The 12,350-nt window shown below is 37.0% G+C and overlaps 1 protein-coding gene across 6 annotated transcripts in view; it reads left to right on the forward strand.

The window, feature by feature from the left end:
* LOC107596821 (rho guanine nucleotide exchange factor 28-like) overlaps window positions 1-12,350 on the forward strand; it is a 71,881-nt gene that overhangs the window by 33,498 nt on the left and 26,033 nt on the right. For 3 of the 6 annotated variants that reach the window (XM_016287670.1, XM_016287685.1, XM_016287677.1), the window contains exons 10-16: window positions 6,585-6,685; window positions 7,421-7,710; window positions 8,831-9,026; window positions 9,178-9,292; window positions 10,982-11,068; window positions 11,726-11,768; window positions 12,244-12,345. In XM_016287670.1, coding sequence (XP_016143156.1) covers window positions 6,585-6,685; window positions 7,421-7,710; window positions 8,831-9,026; window positions 9,178-9,292; window positions 10,982-11,068; window positions 11,726-11,768; window positions 12,244-12,345 — 934 coding nt within the window. The remainder of the gene's footprint in view (window positions 1-6,584; window positions 6,686-7,420; window positions 7,711-8,830; window positions 9,027-9,177; window positions 9,293-10,981; window positions 11,069-11,725; window positions 11,769-12,243; window positions 12,346-12,350) is intronic. The other 3 variants (XM_016287700.1, XM_016287692.1, XM_016287707.1) reach the window with 3 other exon arrangements.

The following is a 12,350-nucleotide window of genomic DNA, read 5'->3' on the forward strand; positions in this document are numbered from 1 at the left end:
CTTATCACTCTGTATTTACAGGATTTCACTGTCCACTCTGTTCAAATGTGGATGAATGGTTACACATAGATGTGTGCACACACTGTCAGAGCTGTGTGAGATCACTACCATCCTGCTTTTGTGGGGGTGTAGGGGTGTTAAATAATGTTTTTTGTTTTGTTTTTTCCCCATAGGGTTTTAACATTCTAAAAGCTCTTTATTCCAAATATACTACAAGCTAGTCAGTGTATTCAGCAGGTGTAATGCATTCTAAGTTGCTTCAGAAGTATTGTAAGTATTACAAACAACAATAATAAAACAGTGCGTTGACATAAAAAGGGAAATTTACTTTTGGTACTTAAGTACTTTTAAAAGCAAGTACTTCTGTACTTGCACTTAAGTAAAAATCTGTCTTTACAACTTTTACTTGTAATGGAGTAATATTTGACCAGCAGTATCTGTACTTTCACTCAAGTGATGGAGTTGAGTACTTTGTCCGCCTCTGGTCGCGCCTGGCGCCGCATTGCGCCAAGTGTATGATAGGGCCCCTAGTAACCACTACTACAAAGTATTACTTCTATGAAATTAAATCGAATGCATACCTGTGGAATCATTCATTGCAGGTGTTCAACTAATAAAGATCTTTAACGCAGACAAGCAGTAGCATTTGCAGGTTTCGTTTAAATTGAGTGTAGATGAACAAATCATTCAGACTGATTCATGAACCAATTCAGACCACTTTGCCAACATGTTTGATCAAGGCCTTGAACAGAATCATCTCAAAATAGTGATTTATTCGCGAATGGGGCATGCCCCGGGAAATAAAAGACAGCACGCTTGGAATAAACTGCACGTTTCTTAACATGTATTGCATTAAGATTAAGTAACGAGAGGAACATCACCCAGTGTAGCGAAGTTAAAGTAAAAGTACCCACTTTCATATGTACTCTTTACTCAAAAACATTTACTCAAGTAATTGTAATGGAGTAAATGTACTTTGTTACTACCCACCTCTGCCTATGAAGTTCTTATATGTAAACATCAACAAGTAAATTTGATGTTGACTGCTGTTGCTTTGTGTTGCATGCATGAGAGGGGCTTATTGAATATGGACTGATGAACTTATTGCATCTGTTTTTCACTTTAATTTAAAAGGATTATTTTTGGTTAGCGCAAAATCGTGTTCATTCAAAACAGACGTCTTGTGTTTTTAAACATACTCTCAGTGTATTACAAGTACAATTACAAAGTAGCAGGCACTGGCAACTGAACATTACCATCTAAATGAAATTGTGCAGACCTTCAGTTCAGTATTCATTGAATAGTTTCATGTTTTTGCTCAAGGGGAAAAGTGCCTTCTGGATCGCAGGTGCTGCTATTGCTCTCAAGGGTCTGCTGCCCTTGGTTCAAAAACTACAATTTATTAATTAAATATATTTTATTTATTTATTAGGGTTTTTTTTTGGGAGGAAGATAGGGAGATTTGTAGTTCAGCAAGGAGGACTCAAGGTGTAACTCATTTCTTTTGCAATGGCTTTGGCCCCTTTAACCCAACCACCCTTTCACACAGACATGCACATTCACAGTTTCAACTGTAAAGTGGAGGCAGGAATGTTAACAAGCTTAGATTTTTGAACTTGCACAAAAGCTGACATTTAAGATGATGCTTTAAACTTTAGCCCATTCCACAGAACGTGTTCCTCATCCTAATACAGATGCTTTCACCGATTTCTCCCAGTTACCTTGTTCACAAAGCAAAATGATTCCCAAACAGGTCTATGTTTAGTAAGTTATTGGGGTCTTTGGACAGATTTGGAGTTTGTTTGGTTAAACCTAGAAAAAAAGACTACTTTAGGTTTTAATTGGGAGTAATCTCATGACTTTTTTACATTTTGGTATTTAAAGAAAGAAGACGTTGGAAAGTATTATGCATGAGGATTGTCAGTTTAAATTAATTAAATTAAATTTGATCAAAATTGGATTAAAATGAGCAAATTGCACTACACAAAATATGCAAATATCTTGATTTTTAATTTTTTTTGCCCATAACTTTTGAAAAGAAGTGGTACTTACCCATGATAATGATTATAAAAATATATTTTTAATGATTGACTATATTTAGACATTTATTCATTCATACTCGCATACAGTATGCAACCCATTCTCATAATTTGAGCTATACTGAACTATCATTCCCATATTTCTCATTTTAAAACACAAACTCAGTCTCTCACACACAAACGGTTAGCCACTAACAACTCTGGAGGGAGGAGAGAGCTGGGGTTGGAGCCCAGATTTCATGAGAGACTGAAACAGTCACAGTCCACAGAAAAGAGCAGGCTGACTGGAAGCAAACCTTTTGCAGCTCTCGATTTAAACTGAATGGACAATTCCGCTGTCATAGAAATAAAGGAATAAGAACACGTACAAAAGGGTATAAGAAAAAAGGAACTAAATCTGACATTTTTGTTTGCTCACCTTCACCTATCAGGAGATCTGCCTTCATAAGGAGGATTTTCTAAGCAACTCATGCAGCACACTGATGGTACCATTTAAAAAATCCTAACCTGTGAAATAAAAGACTTTTGTTGGTTTTTGAGACCTTTGGTGAACTGAATGAGCCTGGTGTTTGGATTACTGGAGCACATGTTCCCGCTGAAGGATGGATGCATACACACACTGAGTGGTTCTCTAGCAGAGACTGAATGTCCACCACATGCAGAGAGTAATCCATCTCGTCTCAGACACACACACACACACACACACACACACACCTGGCTGTGATACTGCTTTTTAAAAGTTCCTGGCTGGTGGTGACTTGGCTTTTTAGATGTAATGTGTGTTGTTGAGTTTGTGTTGTTGCATTTTAGCGGGTTTGATTTTGTGAATTGAGTGTGTCAGATTTGGTTTGTGCTGTTGATTTTAAGTAGGGTATTTTTTATATATATAGTTGGATTTTGTAGGATTGACTTTGTGATTTGAGGTTGGTTTGGTGTCAATTTGTTATTTTGTTGCAGATCACGGTTTAAATTTCAATGTTATGTTAATATAAGTTAATATTGTATTATATACAATTACAATAATATTACTGATATATATATTTTTAGATTTATCATTAACTATCAGCTCAGCATAACTAGTTTAGTTTTTTCAGTAATGTCATGTTTTAAATGGAGATAATATTGCAGGACAGATTTCCTAGCAAAATGTTGGATGGAAAATTCTGAAGTGATCTAAACACAGAAGTGAGTCTTTCATTTGGAAAGCTGTTTATAAATTTGAGATCATGTTCTAGATTATGTTGTGGGCCACCACTCTGGGATTGTTATTAAAATTAATGAATGTGTGTTGCAAATCAGTTTGGCCCACCCTTTTACAGTTTTTGAGGCTATACATGACTCATTCCTGCCTGTGAGAAGTTGCATTACAAATTAGGTTGCTTTGCATCATGAATTTATGAAAATATAATTATAGTAATTTGTTCCACAGTGAAATGGCAGTTTGTTGTATTATTTGTTTACAAAGAGTAAGAGGTAGTGTTTGTCCTTTTGCATCCCAGGACCTCATGGGGTTTTATTAGCGTGTATGGTTAATGATTCCTAAACCTTGGCTGACCTTTCAGATTCCTACAGACACCTTCATTTGAAAATCCCTCAGTCGTGCTCTCTCCCAGGTCCAGTTTGAGTTCTGACTCTGCCTGCAACAAAAAAGTGGGAGTATAGAGTGTCGAGACTGAGCCCACCTTCTCCGATACGCTCGCAAACACTCGCAGACTCATCTCCTCAACGCTTATCTGAGGAATCTGCATTTTTTAGAAAGGTGTTCTCGAACTCCTGCCTAACTCCTTGGTGATTTTACTGTTATGTGTTTCACACAACGGAGCAGTTGAGGAAAACTAAAAACATGGACTCTGACTCAGACTCTCCGTTTAACTACTCATGGCCATCCTTCCCAAAGATGAGAATCCGGAGACGGACATCAAAAGCAGGTAACTAGAGATAGTCTGTACGAATGATGCATGCAACAAAGACACACAAATACAATGCCTGAACACATGCACATCCTAAAAGCCTTTGATTGTCTCACATGACTTTAGTTTGTGTGTTTTTGTCCATTGTTTCTGGTCTGTGGTGCAGGGCAGCTTTACAGGCTTAATTCAGCAATGAGTCAGAGCTCAAATAGCTGGTTCTGGTTCTGGTTCTGTACAATGGGACTTTCAAGCCAGGCTTGCAGTGAGATGTTTTTGATAGGACATTACAGTGGTTATTCGGCTGGTATTAGTTTTTCAAATCTCACCTCAAAAATGTGTATGGTCATCCTGACCGAAGATGCTGTAGTCAGAGGAAGGATAAAAGAAAACTGCCTGTCAAAGGTCAAAATGAGTGAGTCATAGTTAATCATTTGAAAGCCAAACTGCATTATCCAGTTATTGTGTTAGTATTACAGATGTTTTAGATGTGCTTTTGAGTTGATGGGAATTCAGCACACATGAGCCCTGTGTTTGGGTTTCCTGCATATGTGTGATTCACCAAGTATCTGAATGAATAAAGTCTCTGTGTGTGTGTGTGTGTGTGTGTGTTTGTGAAGTTGACGTCAGTATCTGGTTTTTCCGTTATTGTTGGAAGGCCTTCACATGCATCCTTCATTACGGGGTGCCCCTGCAAGTTATTGGAATCTTACTTTCACTTTTACACATCATCTTTACCAAGACACACAACTGATTATGTGCCAGCATATACAGATCTTTTCCTTGAAAATGTAATGTTGGTGTGTTTGTGTTTGTTTGACATTGTCAGTGGAAGTTTTTGTCATGTGAATGGATAGGTACATGTGTAAGTTTGTGTTTCTGCACAGAGCTGTAAAGGTCGTTACAAGTGTGTGTGAGAAAGGCTGAATGTCTGTTTCTTCTATTTTCTTTACACACTGCACCACTTTGACTGCATTGGGACCACACATTTTGTGTGTGTGTGCCCAGAAGATAATTTATTATTCAACGGTTTCTTCTTCATAGTTTAGGATTTATTAATGGAGTTCTCTGTTATCTAAGTTAGTAGCAGATTTGCTTAAATAATTGCTCACTTGGATTTATTTCTCATTTCTAAGTTGCTTTGAAACTATAAAGATGTAAAAGTGAAAGGATAAGTGTCTGTTAAAAGTGTCTGCTGTGAGAAACAATATACACTATTATACCATTCAAAATTATACCATTCATTTGGGGTTGGGTTTTTTTTTCTCTCGAAAGAGGTCTCTTATGCTCAAGGCTGCATTTGTTTTAATTAAAAATACTGTTGAAACAGTAATATTGTGAAATATTAATAAAATATAAAATCACTGTTTTCTATTTTAGAAATTAATTTTCAGCATCTTTACTCCAGTCTTCAGTGTCACATCATACTTCTTAAATCATTCTAATATGCTGATTTGGTGCTAAAAAATGAACAGCCTTTATTTGAAATATAAATCTTGTAGGGTAAACAGGTCAATAATAATAATAATAATAATTTAGCTCAAAGGGAATCATTTAAGATTTTAAAGGGAACTCCACCATTGATATGCAAGGGAATTAGGACAGAATCACTGTTTTACGGCTGATCACTGAGACGGCCAGCGATTCAGTGAACGAGCCGTATGACAGCAATTCTGCAATGGATATTTATATCCAAAATATAGTGAACACACTATTAATTAGCATAGTAACAAGATCGGCAGTTTAAGACATTAACTTGTGAGCACAAAACACAAGATACTTCTCTTTTCCATATAAATAAGGCTTTATTGGATAAATCTAAGACATATAAACTAATCTAACACATGAACACACGCATTCACACAAGTTTGCAGAAAGAGAGAAAGTGAGGAAAATAATTAGTTTAAGAGAATGAAAATGTGAAATCCCAAGTTTACAGCAATATGTGCATTGCATAGATCTGAACAACCATCAATCACTTAATTAACCCTCACATTGAGTTCCTCAATCTATTTTAGAAATTAATTTTCAGCATCTTTACTCCAGTCTTCAGTGTCACATCATACTTCTTAAATCATTCTAATATGCTGATTTGGTGCTAAAAAATGAACAGCCTTTATTTGAAATATAAATCTTTTATAATGTTATATTTCTTTACTCTCACTTTTGATCAATTTAATGTGTCCTTGCTGAATAGGGGCAGCAGATAACATTTAGATTTGTAGCTAATTCTGGGGCAGTTTTTTACTGTTAAATAACGAATTTAAAAAAAGTATTTCTTTATTTCTCAAAAAAGTATTTGTTGGATCTCACGGCAGTATAAATGCAGAGACATGTAGAGTTAACTGTGCAAAAGGAAAGCATTCCTGAAAATGAAACAGAAAATTTAATGGCCATAAAGAGACCATGCTGTTGTGCTATTTTCTGATTTACTGGTTTCTTCTGCCATCTTGGCATTCAGAGATTGTCAAAACACTTGTGCACACACATGCACACAAACGTTTCCAAACTGAACAAAGGCAGCAGCCTGTAAAGTGACAGCTGATATTTACAATATTGTTTTTATTAGCTAACTTTTAAATATCACTGACACTGCATTTCCATCCAGTTGCATTGACAGCGTGTTTTGTTTTGACAGAGAAGCTGTGTTCCTCTCCTGGCTCCTGCACTCCATTTCACCTTCATTCCTCAGACACTGCTGCTGTCAGGCTCACAGCCATGCTCAGAGGCTCCGCTAAGGTCAGACGCCACACATATCGCTGCTTCTACAAATCAGCTCACTCAGTATGCCAGATCTGCAGACACTCAGCTGTAACGTTTTTCATCCAAATCCCATCTCCTCCCTTCATTTACTGCCTTTATCCTGTGATTGATCTCCGTGAAAGTCTTAGGGAAAGTCTTTATTTGATCTTGGAACGTTGTAGCCTGAATCTTAAACCACAACTCTTCTGTTGCCACAAAGTTTGACATTATTAAAGACATGCTGCTATGTTTTATGAGACGTCAGGCTTTGTGTGTATATTCTTAGAACCCTGTGGCAAAAGAACCGTTTTAATTGAGTCTTACTATTAAAGGGATAGTTCACCCAAAAATGAAAATCATCATAATTTACTGTACTTGCCCTCATGTCCTTCCAAACCTGTATGATTTTATTTCTTCCATTTAGCAGATATTTTCCATTTCCATTTTTTCCATTTAGATATTTTGAAAAATGTGCAATGAAAGTCAGTGGGGACCACTAATGTTTTGGACCCCATTGACTTTCACTGTATGGACAAAAATGGTTAAATTTTTTTTCAAAGAAAGTAAGTAATACAGGTTTTTATCATGCCATGAGAGTGACATTTTTTTTATTAAAAAATGTAATGTATTACTTCTTGTTACTTAATATTTCTTCTACTTATATATTTGTATATGTATATGTACAAATATTGCACATGTACAGATATTTCTTTGTGTTCCCTTCTGATGTAGGACAATGATCTCGATATGAAGTATGCTGTTTCAGGTGTCACAGAGGACAGCTCTGGGACAGATAGTGGTGTGTGGCGAATGTCAGATACGGGGGTCTTGTCACCAGGGACTGTAGATATGCCTCCAGCTGTTAAAGATGATGAAGGGCAGAGAGGACGGCAACATGCTTCTCATTCTTTCTCTTCCACCTCTCCTGCGGGACTGATGCTGGATAGACTCATGCGTGCCACACGACCTGCTGAATTTACATATAACAGCTCAAGCTCACCTACAGAGTCATGTGACCTAAGGTAAGCATGCTAACATTGATGTTTTGTTGTGACGGTCAGTTAATTTCGACACTGTACACTTTATACACTACCATTTGAAAGTTTGGGGTCGGTGAGATTTTTTTTTTATGTTTTTGAATAAAGTATATTATGCTTACCAAGGCTACATGTATTTGATCATAAATACAGAAAAAACATTACTCTTCAAAATATATTTAATTTGCTTAATTTTCAGCAGCCATTACTCCAGTCTTCAGTATCACATGATCCTTCAGAAATCATTCTAATATGCTGATTTGGTGCTCAAGAAACATTTTGTTATTATTAGCAATATTGAAAACAGTTGTGCTGCTTAATGTTTTTGTGGAAGTATTTTATTATGTTTTTGAAAGTTCAAAAGAACAGCATTAATTTTAAATGTAAATCTTTTGTAGCATTATAAATGTCTTTAATGACACTTTTGATGAAGCTAAATGCATTCTTGCTGAAAAAAACGTGTCAGTTTCTTTCCAGAAATATTACCAACCCCAAACTTTTGAATAGTAGTTTATGTCCTCAGTTTATACTTGAAGTAGCCACATCAGGCACATGCCAACATAGATAGGTTGCATGACATAAAAAAATAATTCATGCATTAAATGCAGGTTCTCTTACATGTAGAATAAACATTGTTTCTTTGTGCTGACCACATGTGTTTTTGTGCAATGAATTCTTGGCTGCCGAGAGCATGGACCCATCAGTCGGATGAATTTCACTGTTTGGAAAACATTTTAATGACATTTTGTTTACTTGTGTACAATAACAAATTTGTACTGTATTGGGCACCACTTTCTTTCTGAAGCAAAACTTCTGCAGTAGAAGAAATGTGAAACCAGACACAAACAAAAAACAAACCCAGGGCAAACTGACAAGTTACCGGGCCCTGTTTGCTGGATGCATTTGCCTTGTAAAGCAGGAGTGCAGTTGTTATGCATAAGCCCACAATCAATTTGAAAAATGTTTCCATGATTTAGAAACATTTGCCTTTTTGTGGGATTTCAGCATAGTTCAAAATGTATGAATTATTTACAAAGCGTAAGTGATGCTCGTCTTACTCACAGTGGTTGTTGAGAATTTTTAGAAGTCCAATCCTCTCTCTTAGCCCGAGTCTGGTGGCCTTGGAAATGGACAGCGAGGAGGATGATGATGATGACATTTTAATGAAGAAGCCCCTCCCCCAGCCACAGCCTGAGCTCAAAAACAGCGCAGATGATCGGATTATGTTTAAGCCCGCCCCTGATCTTACCTGCACGCGTTCTCACTCCGCCTCCTCTGCCTGTAACCCCACCCCTGCAAAGGTACCGCACTTATTTTCCCTGTTCTCAACAGTGAGGCAAACTGCACAAATACAGATATCTGACTACAGATAATACACGTGATCATCATTACTACATTTTTGAGTACTGTGAGATGGAAACTGAGTGAAATTTTCATTATTTATTTTTTCAGGATATTGAGCAGGGCATCCGTCTTCGTTCATATTCCTACACCTCCCCCAAAATCAGCCTGCTGCCTCCACGATTCAGTAGGGATGCGAACCCTCCACCTACTGACCTCAACCAGGGTCAGATCCTCTCACCTTTCACCATCCACCTCTCACTTTACTTGCGTTATGTCCCAAATGATGTGTGCTTTTGCCAAGGTTAGTGTTTAGTGTTACAGGGACAGATGACAGGAAGTCAAGTCTAATGTGAAAAAAACAAACAATCAGGATGCTTGGGTAGATGATCATTTTTTTACATACAGGTTATAATAAAACTAGATAATCACTAGAGATAAAAACTAGTTTTTTTCTCATTGCTGAGAGTGACTGAGCATAGTCATAACATCTCTTGTATTTCCTGTCTAGTCTGTTTTAAGCATGATGAGCTTTTAAGGGATGACAGGATTTGTAATTCACTGAAAACTGAATATTTTCTTTTGGTTTTGTTTTTTTATAGCAAGATCAGAACATTTATTTATACAGTATATGACCTGTTTGACACTGTGAATCAAAATCCAGACCATTTGTGGTTTATTGTTGTAGGGTTTGTGTTCTGTTCTGTGTAGATTAATTTCCATTTGGATGTAAATCCAGTAAATATTATATTTAATGATGATCAAGTTCACATACACTCCCAATAATGATTTATAAGTTTCTTAAATATAATATCCAATGTGGCAACCCAGATTTTTTTTCTTTTTAGAGCTGTCAGTGGAAAAGCAGAACACAGTGCTATTATAGTCACGATTCTGCCTTGAATGTGCACTGCTTACATATGCAATGTGAAACAGGCCTATTTTCTTACAGTTTCATGGATATTAAGCTAAAATTTACAGTATTTAGCTCATGATCACCTTTTTTATCAGTTGTTTCATCTCTTTAAAAAGGGTGTAACTACAAAATTTAGCTTGTTTGTAATGCCCTCGGATGATCTACATTCATTAACATCCAGTGAGTCGGAGTATCTCCCAATAATTGCCCGTTTCTGTGGCAGTTAATGGTGCTGAATCTCATTTGGTAGCATAATCAAGCCTGTTCTATTCCATTCATCCAAGGCTGTTAAGTAGATTATTAATGTTTATAGGAAAACTCTGACGATATTCCTTTCTAGTTCTAATGTCTGTAAAATAATTTATGGTCACACCAACATAATAGCCGAACATAATAGCCTTTACACTTGATTACTAACAAAACTGTAGTGAATAGACACACACTACTAACATATATCCTCAAAACCAAGTAGCTAGCTAATGTAGACAGCTTATTTGGGCATCATCCCTGCTGGAAACACCAATTCAAGATTGTAATCGTGTTATTTAGTACATGATAGCTGGACTAAACCATTCTGAAGCTTGTAAACCGTCATGGATCAGCAATCCATCTTCTACATCGTCTGACCAGCTTCTTATGGTCAAGCTGGTTCATTGCGGCTGGTAGTCCAGCCGACGATGAACTTAGAACAGCTAATGACCAGCTATGACCAGCTAACCACCTACCATGTTCCAAAACACAGCTGCACACATAAGTTGGATTGTCTAGCAGGGACAGGCATGTTTGAATGTTTGGTTTTGAGAGACAGCCAAAATGTGCTGCTGCTTGATGATCCAGACATCATTAATAGAGGATCCAATCATCAAATCACCTATTTTTGGCTCTTTCTGCTATGATATTTCATAATTTATACAAATTCTTCCATTCAAAACCGGCACAGTATGTATGTGTAGAATAGTGTCGGGCTGTTGTGAGTGTCATGTCCGCTGTGTCCTGTAGATGGCGCCCTCTCCAGCAACAGTGGGAGCAGGTCTCTACTACAGGCACTGTCTCTGTCTAAATCTCTGTCTCTGCTCAACCCTGTTAGTAAGTACGGCCACGCCTGCTCACCCGCTCACTCGCTCACCCACCTCTTATACCGCACGCTACTAACAACATAGCGCAACACTTCTGCTGCTGAAAGCACTCTGTGTTTGTGGGAGAAAGTGATTTATGAAAATGGATGTTTTTTTTGTGTTTGTAATATATAGTGTGCTATTTTATTATTATTTATATATTAATTTTTCAATTGCCTTTTGTTTTTATATTTTTGTAATTTTGGTACTTCAGTTCTATTTTTTTAAGTTTACATTTTCATCTCATATTTATATTTTATTTTATGTCAGTTTTGTTTAAATTATTTAAAAAATGTTTTTAATAGTTTTAGTTTTTGTAAACGATAACAACACTGGTCTGGTGTGTGTACAGTATGTGTGAGATTGCAAATCTCCATGGCTTTGCTTGCTGGTTGTGGAAGCCTAATTGCAGTGCGTCTGCCTTCACCCTCAAGGGGTTTCATCATTATTTGATAAGATGTTGCTGGAAAGGAAGGATGGTGTCATCAGTCTGTAGATGAATGTTTATAAAGTCTTTAAGGAAACCTATTGTAAATTCTCGAAGATGTTTCTTTATGAGTGTTTCAAAAGCCATTAAAAAGTGGTCTTGACAGAAGCAATCTAAATGATAAAATTATCTTTTCCTCAGAACATCGTGCCTGCAGCACATCAGAGCAGCCTCAAGAGAAAAGGTAATGCAGACCTCTGACAACCTTTCATCTCCACTGATCCCAGTGTTAGGTATTAACCAGAGAATAAAACTGTTGAGAACAATTCTACATGGATGCCAGGTGACAAGATACTTTCTGTTGATTTGAAGGACGTGGCACCTTTTTTAGGTGTTAACCTTTCCAAATTGAATGCTATTGGATAGTGTTGTTTTTGTTTAATGAGCAAAAATATTCATGTAAATGGACACATAGATATGCATGCAGTAGTTGGTGACTGACATACAGTATGTCATATTGCAGCTCATATATCATCATCATCCATATCTGTCAACTTATTTCCCTGCAGTATGTTTTTTCTTAATGTTTTTTTTACAGCAAAGCACAGTAGTGCCCTCCAGAGACAGTCTGTGTGTGTGGAGTGTGGATACATTCCAATGTAAATGTATGTATCTGTTGTGTCTATGAACACTCAGAGTGCTGTACTGTACCTCTATAGGGAGTTAAGGTTTCGTAGACGTGCTCAGTCAGCTGACGATGAGACCAGCGCAGAGCTGGCCAACTCCCTCCAACACCTCACGCTGTCCGAATTCCTCAAAGAGTATG

The sequence above is a fragment of the Sinocyclocheilus grahami genome, unplaced genomic scaffold (assembly GCF_001515645.1).
Source record: "Sinocyclocheilus grahami isolate Dianchi unplaced genomic scaffold, SAMN03320097.WGS_v1.1 scaffold12.1, whole genome shotgun sequence".
Taxonomy (NCBI): Eukaryota; Metazoa; Chordata; class Actinopteri; order Cypriniformes; family Cyprinidae; genus Sinocyclocheilus; species Sinocyclocheilus grahami.